The 12,500-nt window shown below is 43.6% G+C and overlaps 1 protein-coding gene across 2 annotated transcripts in view; it reads left to right on the top strand.

Annotated features, from left to right (window-relative positions):
• The window catches only part of LOC132837843 (low-density lipoprotein receptor-related protein 1-like), a 113,040-nt gene that overhangs the window by 49,921 nt on the left and 50,619 nt on the right, over positions 1-12,500 (top strand). For both annotated transcript variants that reach the window (XM_060857747.1, XM_060857746.1), the window contains exons 20-28: positions 2,931-3,098; positions 3,466-3,648; positions 3,838-4,035; positions 5,128-5,373; positions 7,803-8,000; positions 8,219-8,426; positions 8,680-8,844; positions 9,055-9,299; positions 11,327-11,458. In XM_060857747.1, the coding sequence (XP_060713730.1) occupies positions 2,931-3,098; positions 3,466-3,648; positions 3,838-4,035; positions 5,128-5,373; positions 7,803-8,000; positions 8,219-8,426; positions 8,680-8,844; positions 9,055-9,299; positions 11,327-11,458 (1,743 nt within the window). The remainder of the gene's footprint in view (positions 1-2,930; positions 3,099-3,465; positions 3,649-3,837; positions 4,036-5,127; positions 5,374-7,802; positions 8,001-8,218; positions 8,427-8,679; positions 8,845-9,054; positions 9,300-11,326; positions 11,459-12,500) is intronic.

Raw genomic sequence — 12,500 nt, 5'->3', positions numbered from 1 at the left:
TGTTATAGTGTATGAGTGTGTGTTGGTGTGTGTGTTAGTGTATGAGTGTGTGTTATAGTGTATGAGTGTGTGTTGGTGTGTGTGTTATAGTATATGAGTGTGTGTTGGTGTGTGTTATAGTGTATGAGTCTGTGTTATAGTGTATGAGTGTGTGTTATAGTATATGAGTGTGTGTTGGTGTGTGTGTTATAGTGTATGAGTGTGTGTTATAGTGTATGAGTGTGTGTTATAGTGTATGAGTGTGTGTTGGTGTGTGTTATAGTGTATGAGTGTGTGTTATAGTGTATGAGTGTGTGTTGGTGTGTGTGTTAGTGTATGAGTGTGTGTTATAGTGTATGAGTGTGTGTTGGTGTGTGTGTTATAGTATATGAGTGTGTGTTGGTGTGTGTTATAGTGTATGAGTCTGTGTTATAGTGTATGAGTGTGTGTTATAGTATATGAGTGTGTGTTGGTGTGTGTGTTATAGTGTATGAGTGTGTGTTATAGTGTATGAGTGTGTGTTATAGTGTATGAGTGTGTGTTGGTGTGTGTTATAGTGTATGAGTGTGTGTTATAGTATATGAGTGTGTGTTGGTGTGTGTGTTATAGTGTATGAGTGTGTGTTATAGTGTATGAGTGTGTGTTGGTGTGTGTGTTATAGTGTATGAGTGTGTGTTATAGTGTATGAGTTTTTGTTATAGTGTATGAGTGTGTGTTGGTGTGTGTTATAGTGTATGAGTGTGTATTGTGGTAATGTGTGTTATAGTGTATGAGTGTGTGTTATAGTATATGAGTGTGTGTTGGTGTGTGTGTTGTAGTATATGAGTGTGTGTTGGTGTGTGTTATAGTGTATGAGTCTGTGTTATAGTGTATGAGTGTGTGTTATAGTATATGAGTGTGTGTTGGTGTGTGTGTTATAGTGTATGAGTGTGTATTGTGGTAATGTGTGTTATAGTGTATGAGTGTGTGTTATAGTATATGAGTGTGTGTTGGTGTGTGTGTTATAGTGTATGAGTGTGTGTTATAGTGTATGAGTGTGTGTTATAGTGTATGAGTGTGTGTTGGTGTGTGTTATAGTGTATGAGTGTGTGTTATAGTATATGAGTGTGTGTTGGTGTGTGTGTTATAGTGTATGAGTGTGTGTTGGTGTGTGTGTTATAGTGTATGAGTGTGTGTTATAGTGTATGAGTTTTTGTTATAGTGTATGAGTGTGTGTTATAGTGTATGAGTGTGTGTTGGTGTGTGTGTGCTAGTGTATGAGTGTGTGTTGGTGTGTGTTATAGTGTATGAGTGTGTGTTATAGTGTATGAGTGTGTGTTATAGTATATGAGTGTGTGTTATAGTGTATGAGTGTGTGTTATAGTATATGAGTGTGTGTTGGTGTGTGTGTGTGTTATAGTCTATGAGTGTGTGTTATAGTATATGAGTGTGTGTTATAGTGTATGAGTGTGTGTTGGTGTGTGTGTTATAGTGTATGAGTGTGTGTTGGTGTGTGTGTTATAGTGTATGAGTGTGTGTTGGTGTGTGCGTGTTATAGTATATGAGTGTGTGCTGGTGTGTGTTATAGTGTATGAGTGTGTGTTGGTGTGTGTTATTGTGTATGAGTCTGTGTTATAGTGTATGAGTGTGTGTTATAGTATATGAGTGTGTGTTGGTGTGTGTTATAGTGTATGAGTGTGTGTTATAGTGTATGAGTGTGTGTTGGTGTGTGTGTTATAGTGTATGAGTGTGTGTTATAGTTTATGAGTGTGTGTTGGTGTGTGTGTTATAGTGTATGAGTGTGTGTTATAGTATATCAGTGTGGTGTGTGTTATAGTGTATGAGTGTGTGTTATAGTGTATGAGTGTGTGTTATAGTGTATGAGTGTGTGTTGGTGTGTGTGTTATAGTGTATGAGTGTGTGTTATAGTATATGAGTGTGTGTTGGTGTGTGTTATAGTGTATGAGTGTGTGTTATAGTGTATGAGTGTGTGTTATAGTGTATGATTGTGTGTTGGTGTGTGTTATAGTGTATGAGTGTGTGTTATAGTGTATGATTGTGTGTTGGTGTGTGCCTTATTGTAAGAGTGTGTGTTTGTGTGTTACAGTGTATGATTGTGTGTTGCTGTGTGTGTTTTAGTGTATGTTTGTGTTGGTGTTTAAGTTTGTGTTTTAGTGTGTGTTGGTGTATATTATTGTGTGTGTGTGTGTGTGTGTGTGTTTGTACTTCATCACGTCTCCATGGTTACCACATGTCTATGTCTTTGTGTGTTTTTTGTCTTCTTTACCTTATTTATTCGTCTGTGTGTGTTTACATCATTTCCTGTTCTCTGTGCCATTGGCCCCGCCCCCTTGTCTCCAATGTGCTCGCTGTTGCAGAAAAGGATTGTGGGGACGGATCTGATGAGTTCAATTGTCCCGCCCTGACCGGTTAGTGCATAGATCAACATGCACCGTAATGTACAGAGGAGAAGAAAGTCAACAGGAATGAATTAGAAATCATTCTGTGTGAAATAGTCAGATTCTTTTTATTGGTCTATTCTTGGTAGGAAATAAAATATTTTACATATTAATCTAATGAATATTTAAACTTTTCCTACACAGAAAAGGTCACATATATATTTAATAATAATTCTAAACCCCTGCGAGTGAACAGAGCTCCGTTTCAGCGTCTCCTTTATCTTTACATCACATTATATTGTTCTTCATGGTGCATGGTCTGATCTATGCAGTTTCTGTGATTATCTGTTGTGCTGTTTATGTGTCTTTCTTTAGTTGTTTATATGTTGTGTGTGTTTGGTGTGTGTGTGTTTGGTGTGTGTGTGGCATGTGTGTGTGTGGTGTATGTGTGTGTGGCGTGTGTGTGTAGAAAGGCCCACATTTTCACTTTATGTTCATGTGATGGTTTAATACTCTGCAGCAGATTATTGTGGTGATCGTGTAGCGTTGTTGTGTAATTGTGTTGTGTTGTAGATAACGATTGTGGTGATAACAGTGATGAAGCAGGCTGCACTCACTCCTGCTCCAGCACTCAGTTTAAGTGCAACAGCGGCCGCTGCATCCCGGATTACTGGACCTGTGACGGTGACAACGACTGCAACGACTTCAGTGACGAGACACACGCCAACTGCAGCAATAACGGTGATCACCTTCATCATCATCATCATCATCATCATCATCATAACAATAGTATAATATTTCAGCAATGCAACAATAGCAATAGGATTGTATTATTATTATTATTATTATTATTATTATTATTATTATTATTATTATTATTATGTGTGTGTGGGTGCATGTGTGTGTGTGCATGTGTGTGTGTGGGTGCATGTGTGTGTGTGTGTGTGTGTGTGGGTGCGTGTGGGTGTGGGTGTGTGTGTGGGGGGGGTGCGTGTGTGTGTGTGCGTGTGTGTGGGTGCGTGTGTGTGGGTGCGTGTGTGTGGGTGCGTGTGCGCGTGTGTGGGTGTGTGGGTGCGTGTGTGTGTGTGTGTGTGTGTGTGTATTTCAGCGACCCGTCCCCCTGGCGGTTGTCACACAGACGAGTTTCAGTGTCGGATGGACAGTCTGTGTATTCCTCTGCGCTGGCGCTGTGATGGAGACACAGACTGTGTCGATATGAGCGATGAGAAAAACTGCGAAGGCGTCACTAACATCTGTGACCCTGCTGTGAAATTCGGCTGCAGAGACTCTGGTGAGGAGCTCTGGGTAATGTAGTGTCAGCTGCAGCAGTGTGTGTGAACACATTTATCTTTAATCCTTTATGAGGAACAGAACATGATGAACAGCTCCAGTTTCTGAGCAGCAGCTGAACATTTTAATTTACGGGGGGATGGGGGTTAGGGACAATTTCAACGGTGACCTTTGACCTTTTGTTCTGTAGCAAAGTGTATCAGTAAGGCGTGGGTGTGTGACGGAGACAGCGACTGTGAGGACAACTCTGATGAGGAGAACTGTGAAGCGCTGGTGTGTAAACTCTCTCACCACGTGTGTGTTAACGACTCCAATATCTGTCTCCCACCTGAGAGGCTGTGTGACGGGAAGGACGACTGTCCTGATGGATCTGACGAGAAACTGTGCGGTGAGAGAGAGAGAGAGAGAAAAGGAGGAAAATAACCATAAATCTAAACTAAAATAATGACACATTTCATTTCTTTTCCCTTTTCCTGGTGTCCTCTCCTCTCTCCTGTTCTCTCTCTCTCTCTCTCTCTGTCTCTCTCTCTCTCTCTGTCTCCTCTCTCTCTCTCTCTCTCTGTCTCCTCTCTCCTGTTCTCTCTTTCTCTCTCTCTCTCTCTCTCTGTCTCCTCTCTCCTGTTCTCTCTTTCTCTCTCTCTCTCTCTCTCTCTCTCTCTCTCTCTCTCTCTGTCTCCTCTCTCCTGTTCTCTCTCTCTCTCTCTCTCTCTCTCTCTGTCTCCTCTCTCCTGTTCTCTCTCTCTCTCTCTCTCTCTCTCTCTCTCTCTCTCTCTCTCTCTCTCTCTCTCTCTCTCTGTCTCCTCTCTCCTGTTCTCTCTCTCTCTCTCTCTCTCTCTCTCTCTCTCTCTCTCTCTCTCTCCTCTCTCCTGTTCTCTCTCTCTCTCTGTCTCTCTCTCTCTCTCTGTCTTCTCTCTCCTGTTCTCTCTCTCTCTCTCTCTCTCTCTCTCTCTCTCTCTCTCTCTCTCTCTCTCTCTCTCTCTCCTCTCTCCTGTTCTCTCTCTCTCTCTGTCTCCTCTCTCCTGTTCTCTCTCTCTCTCTGTCTTCTCTCTCCTGTTCTCTCTCTCTCTCTCTCTCTCTCTCTCTCTCTCTCTCTCGCTCTCTCTCTCTCCTCTTTCCCCTGTTCTCTCTCTCCTCTCTCCTGTTCTCTCTCTCTCTCTCTCTCTCTCTCTCTCGCTCTCTCTCTCTCCTCTTTCCCCTGTTCTCTCTCTTCTTTCTCCTCTCCTCTCTTCTGTTTTCTCTCTCCTTTCCTCCCTGTTCTCTCTCCTCTCCTCTCTCTTCTCTCCTCTTTCCCCTGTTCTCTCTCTCCTCTTCTCTCCTTTCTCTTCTGTCCTTTCTCCCCAAATCCCCTTACCTGTCTCCCTTGCCCATATGCCCTACCCCCCTCCCTTACCCCTTTCCCTGCCCCATAGCGTGTCTGATTCAGGTGTTAATGAGTTCTCTCGTGTCCTTTAACACCGTGTCCTGCTCTGTGTACGATCAGATCTGTGTTCACTGGAGAATGGCGGCTGCAGTCACAACTGTTCCGTGGCTCCGGGTTTGGGAATCGTGTGTTCCTGCCCACTGGGGATGGAGCTCAGTGCCAATAATAAAACTTGCCAGATCCAGGGCTTCTGTGCCAAACACCTGAAGTGCAGCCAGCGCTGTGAGCAGGACAAATTCACCGTCAAGTGCTCATGTTACGACGGCTGGGCTCTGGAGCCGGACATGGAGAGCTGCAGGAGCACAGGTACAAAACATTCTACATGTAGAGACGTGAACTGACCTCCCTGTTTACTAATCTGTGTCCCCTGTCCCCCATTCTCTATCTCAAATTCACTCTCTCACATCTCCTATCCCCTATCCCCTTACCCCCTATCCCCTTACCCCCTATCCCCTTACCCCCCATCCTCTACCCCCTATCCTCTACCCCCTATCCTCTACCCCCTATCCTCTACCCCTATCCTCTACCCCCTATCCTCTACCCCTATCCTCTCCCCCCATCCTCTACCCCCTATCCTCTACCCCTATCCCCTATCCTCTACCCCTTTTCCCCATTCCCTATCCCTCATCCCCTATCTCCTATCCCCTATCCCTTATCCCCTATTCCCTATCTCCTATCCCCTATTCCCTATCCCCTATCCCCTATCCCCTATCCCCTATCCCCTATCCCTCATCCCCTATCTCCTATCCCTTATCCCCTATTCCCTATCTCCTATCCCCTATTCCCTATCCCCTATCCCCTATCCCCTATTCCCTATCCCCTATCCCCTATCCCCTATTCCCTATCCCCTATCTCCTATCCCCTATCCCCTATCTCCTATCCCCTATCCCCTATCCCCTATTCCCTGTCCCCTATTCCCTATCCCCTATTCCCTATACCCTATCCCCTATCCCCTATTCCCTATCCCCTATCTCCTATCCCCTATCCCCTATCCCCTATCCCCTATCCCCTATCCCCTATCTCCTATCCCCTATCCCCTATTCCCTATCCCCTATCCCCTATTCCCTATTCCCTATTCCACCTGTAAAACATATATCATATAAAGGCTTTTATTCCTTTCAGTCAGTCTTATGTATAATTTATTTTATGGTAAAACACCTTGTATATGAAACATCATATCAAATACATTCGCATTGCATTTACTTTAGAATTGAGTAAATATGTATAAATAAGAATAAAAAATGTAAATATATCTATTAGTTTTTGTTAAATTATGATATAAAAATTCTACATTTCATTTCAGTTTATCTGAATCTAAAAATGTTTAATGTTAAAAGAAATTCCTAATTAAATGACCAATAAATTCAGATTTTCTCCCTGTTCTTAAAAAAGATTTAAAAAAGGAGGCAAAGCCAGGAAGAGAAAAGAACAGAAATAAACACTTTAAATAGAGGTTGAAAGCTTTATAGTGTTGGCGATCATCCACTTGTTCAGGAAGTGTGCTTCTCACAAGGGCACTTATTCTGTTATAAGGCTGCTGGCTGTTGGTTTGGGGCTAATAATCGGGGTGAGAATGAGGGCACTGGGAAACAGTCCGCAGTGCAGTGAATAGCTCCATTATTAACATGCTGGAAATGTGAAAAATAAGCATGAAGGAGAAAAGGGAAAACATTTATTTTGGCAGGAAGTGTGATGGTTGCCATGGACATGGAACCTCAGTCAGATGGAGGAGTATCTGGAAAGTCTAGGCAGAAGATCAAGCACAGATATGATGTTTGGATTAAACAAAAAAGTTTGTTCATTCCACTGCTGCTTGAATTAGTCACTGGACATCACCTTTGTGTGTGTGTGTGGGGTTTGTGTGTGTGTGTGTGTGTTGGGACATGAGAGAGGAACATGGAGAACCTACAGCTGCTGAGGTGGAAATATAACTCTTTCTGTTCATAAGGCAGAAGGAAGGAAGACATTCGTTCTTGAAATTTTAGAAAAATAAATCAAAATAAAATAAATCTAGTGTCATTAATGTGTAAAAAAAACAAAATTATCACAGTTTATTAAAGCCACTTTTTAGACATTTTGAAAAGAATCCTTTGAGAAGAAAATTTTATAAAGTTTTGAGAAATTGACACTAGAATGATCTGTAAAGTCATCTTGGGAGTCAGAAAGTTGATTAAATAATAAAAAATGAATTCATTAATACATTTTACTGTGGACTACAATTACAATATAAAATATGAATATAGTTCTCAACAAGAGGGTCACGGTGGCTTAGTGGTTAGCACGTTCACCTCACACCTCCAGGGTCGGGGTTCGATTCCCGCCTCCACCTTGTGTGTGTGGAGTTTGCATGTTCTCCCCGTGCCTCGGGGGTTTCCTCCGGGTACTCCGGTTTCCTCCCTCAGTCCAAAGACATGCATGGTAGGTTGATTGGCATCTCTGGAAAATTGTCCGTAGTGTGTGATTGTGTGAGTGTGTGTGTGTGTGTGCCCTGTGATGGGTTGGCACTCCGTCCAGGGTGTATCCTGCCTTGATGCCCGATGACGCCTGAGATCCCGAGGTAACCCAAGGTAGTTCGGATAAGCGGTAGAAAATGAGCGAGTGAGTGAGAGAGTTCTCAATAAAATGGAAAACAAATGAAATCTCTGTTGAAAGATGTTTTCAGGACATTATAGTATTTAGTTACAGTTTCCTTCCTGTGGATGTGTTTTTTAACAGGATTTTTGTCTTTCCCACAGATCCAGTGAAGCCCTTCATCATTTTCTCAAACCGTCATGAGATTCGACGCATTGATCTGCACAAAGGAGAGTTCAGCGTCCTTGTACCAGGACTTCGTAACACCATCGCTCTGGATTTCCATCTAAACGAGAGCGCGCTCTACTGGACCGACGTGGTGGAGGACAAAATCTACCGTGGGAAACTCTCTGAGAACGGAGGTAGAGTTCAGTCAGACTCTTCTTTACATTTGAGAAGAAACAGAGAAATTATTTTGCAATTTATAGTTTTTTTATTATTGTTTTGTGAAAATCAGATTTTCAGGAAAATCATCAGAAATGTATTGAAATTTCATTGTTTTCAAAAATAAAAATCCAGAATCACAAAAAAAAAAAAAGTCATTTAAAATTATTTAAAAAATCTTGTGTCTGTCTCTCAGCGGCTCTGACGAGTTTCGACGTAGTGATTCAGTACGGTTTGGCGACACCAGAAGGATTAGCTGTGGACTGGATCGCTGGAAATATTTACTGGGTGGAAAGTAACTTGGATCAGATCGAGGTGGCGAAACTGGACGGAACCATGCGCACTACTCTGCTAGCCGGAGAAGTGGAGCACCCGCGGGCCATCGCCCTCGACCCCAGAGAAGGGTACAGTGTACAGTCACATACTACATTCATTAAGGTTCAACGTGCATCAACTCATATTTAATCACCCCCTGATCTGATCTGCACTCCTTCATGGAGTCTGGATGATCAGTGTTCAGTCCGTCAGACTCGTCCCTCACTTCAGTATTCACCCTGTGGTTAATGCCTTCAAATACAGCAGTAATTTAGTGTTAGTTCTTTTTCCAGCCAAGACAAATTTTTATCCCATAAATGTCTTACAATTAACTTTTTACAGGATCCTGTTTTGGACGGATTGGGATGCGAGCATGCCGAGGATCGAGGCTGCCTCGATGAGTGGATTTGGACGGCGCACCATCCACAAAGAGACAGGAAACGGAGGCTGGCCGAACGGCCTCACTGTCGATTACCTGGAGAGACGAATTCTCTGGATCGATGCCAGGTAAAAGTTCTTAGATCTCCAACACGAACAAAAAGCTTCACTCTCCTGGATGTTCTCCAGCGATATTTCAAACAGATATAATTCTGAAGCGTCCCACCTAATGGACGGATACTGTAAGAGGTCGAGTGATGAACAAACGGCAAGAGATTTACAGTCGGAATCCCAACAACTCCAGATCATTGTGTCCTAGTTTGTCCTCTTTGTTTCCAGATCTGATGCAATTTACTCAGCCAAGTACGACGGTTCCGGGCTGATTGAGGTTCTCCGTGGACACGAATACCTGTCGCACCCGTTTGCTGTCACTATGTACGGAGGGGAAGTGTACTGGACAGACTGGCGCACAAACACACTCGCCAAAGCCAACAAGTGGACAGGAAACAACGTCACTGTGGTACAGAGAACCAACACGCAGCCGTTTGACCTGCAGGTTTATCATCCATCCAGACAACCACAAGGTGAGAGTGAAGGGAACAGACTGTCCCTACACCCTAATCCCTAATCCCTATAACCTACTAAGGGTTTGTTGTGATAGCTCATCAGAACCAGTTAGTTTGCCTGTTTGTCCTGTTTTTATTGTGTGACTTTCTCAGACACTTTAAGTCTTTAACGCGATGTGGTTTAGGACACGAGGCTTGTTTGAGTGATGCTGGTCCTGATGCTGTTTGTCAGTGTATTGAAGGTGAAGTTGGAGCTGGTTATAGCAGCAGTTTGGTCTATAGGTGTGGACATGTGTTTGTTTACGTGTGACTGAACCTCACAGTTTGATTCGATCGGTTTAGACGTGAATGCCAGCGCAGTTTAAATCAGCTGTGAACTGTTAACCTTCCCTCAGCTCAGGTTTGTCAGGATGTTCTTCTCTGTCCACGTCACATCTGGAGTTATTGATCACGAGATTATATAGATGTGGATGTGAGCACACGTGATTGGAATAAATTGTGTCTCCTCACCATGTCTGTAGTCCTGGTTCATTCCTAATGATCACAGCTGATCCTCCTGACACTGAAGACTTCAGACTGAAATGTTCTCCTATACGTGTGGCAGCACTTTGACGGTTACATCAGTATTAATTTGTGCTGAAGTCATGAAATCAGACACTAAACATCAGACTCCAGTTATTCAGATGTCTTGTTGCAGATCCCAAAGCCCTGGGTCTGATCCGACTGCTCCAGGTTAGATCTAATTGCTGACTCCTTATAACACTGTTTAACATGAAACAGCACATTAAACACACTAATCCAGTCAGAAACACACTACACCTCCTCCACCTTTTGCGTGACTCCACCCAGATCTGCCGAGGTTCAGATCTCTCTCCAGTCCTGGACTTTGTACTGCATCTTTAACATTTAGTGCACAAGTTTACACAAGAAAAAGCACAAAAATACAACAAACAGCAGAGAGTTTGACGTACGAGAGATTCAGCAGACTGGAAGTGTAACTACACTGACTGACCGCTCCACATTATTATAACATCATGTTTACTCCATTTCTCTTTATTTCTAATTTACATTTACAAACACACTGTGAATCATTTGTTATATCTGATGCAGCTGAAAAAAAATCATAATCAATAGTTAATTTTAGGGGAAATTCATAGTTTTTGTCTGTCTGTCTGTCTGTCTGTCTGTCTGTCTGTCTGTCTGTCTGTCTGACTGTCTGTCTGTCTGTCTGAGTTCCTGTCTGTCTGGCTGTCTGTCTGTCTGTCTGACTGTCTGTCTGACTGTCTGTCTGTCTGTCTGTCTGTCTGTCTGTCTGACTGTCTGTCTGTCTGTCTGTCTGTCTGTCTGTCTGTCTGTTTGTCTGTCTGACTGTCTGTCTGTCTGTCTGAGTTCCTGTCTGTCTGTCTGTCTGTCTGTCTGACTGTCTGTCTGTCTGTCTGAGTTCCTGTCTGTCTGACTGTCTGTCTGTCTGTCTGAGTTCCTGTCTGTCTGACTATCTGTCTGTCTGTCTATCTGTCTGAGTTCCTGTCTGTCTGTCTGTCTGTCTGTCTGACTGTCTGTCTGACTGTCTGTCTGTCTGTCTGAGTTCCTGTCTGTCTGTCTGTCTGTCTGTTTGTCTGTCTGACTGTCTGTCTGTCTGTCTGAGTTCCTGTCTGTCTGTCTGTCTGACTGTCTGTCTGACTGTCTGTCTGTCTGTCTGAGTTCCTGTCTGTCTGACTGTCTGTCTGTCTGTCTGAGTTCCTGTCTGTCTGTCTGTCTGTCTGTCTGTCTGTCTGAGTTCCTGTCTGTCTGTCTGTCTGTCTGTCTGTCTGACTGTCTGTCTGTCTGTCTGTCTGAGTTCCTGTCTGTCTGACTGTCTGTCTGTCTGAGTTCCTGTCTGTCTGTCTGTCTGTCTGTCTGTCTGTCTGTCTGAGTTCCTGTCTGTCTGACTGTCTGTCTGTCTGTCTGACAGTCTGTCTGTCTGACTGAATCTTTAAGCCTAATTATTGAATAAAGTATAAATTGAAGTGAAGATGAATTAAATGTAGATTTTGTCTGTGTTTCAGCTCCAAACCCGTGTGCAGCTAACGGTGGTCTGGGCCCTTGTTCTCATCTCTGCCTCATTAATTATAATCAGACCTTCTCCTGTGCGTGTCCTCACTTAATGAGGCTGAGTGACGACAATCACACCTGCTATGGTGAGTCCAGTTAACACTTCTACACCTCACCTCTACACTACACAACACTACACAACACTACACAACACTACACAACACTACACCACACCTCTACACTACACAACTCTACACAACACTACACAACACTACACCACACCACTACACCACACCTCTACACTACACAACACTACACAACACTACACAACACTACACCTCACCTCTACACTACACAACTCTACACAACACTACACACCACTACACCACACCTCTACACTACACAACACTACACAACACTACACAACACTACACCTCACCTCTACACTACACAACTCTACACAACACTACACACCACTACACCACACCACTACACCACACCTCTACACTACACAACACTACACAACACTACACCACACCACTACACCACACCTCTACACTACACAACTCTACACAACACTACACCACACCTCTACACTACACCTCTACACTACACCACACCTCTACACTACACAACACTACACCACACCTCTACACTACACCTCTACACTACACCACACCTCTACACTACACCTCTACACTACACCACACCTCTACACTACACCTCTACACTACACCACACCTCTACACTACACAACTCTACACCACACCACTACACCACACCTCTACACTACACCTCACTACTACAGTACACAACTCTACACAACTCTACACCACACCACTACACCACACCTCTACACTACACCTCACTACTACAGTACACAACTCTACACAACTCTACACCACACCACTACACCACACCTCTACACTACACCTCACTACTACAGTACACAACTCTACACAACTCTACACCACACCACTACACCACACCTCTACACTACACCTCACTACTACACAACTCTACACCACACCTCTACACTACACCTCACTACTACACAACTCTACACCACACCACTACACAATACTACACACCTCTCTCTCTCTCTCTCTCTCTCTCTCTCTCACACACACACACACACACACTCACACACTCACACACCAAACAGTAGTACATTAGCATTAAACACAC

This window comes from Tachysurus vachellii, chromosome 22 (genome assembly GCF_030014155.1).
Source record: "Tachysurus vachellii isolate PV-2020 chromosome 22, HZAU_Pvac_v1, whole genome shotgun sequence".
NCBI lineage: Eukaryota > Metazoa > Chordata > Actinopteri > Siluriformes > Bagridae > Tachysurus > Tachysurus vachellii.
The sequence above is the reverse complement of the archived record's forward strand: the minus strand, read 5'-3'. Positions and strand labels throughout refer to the sequence as shown.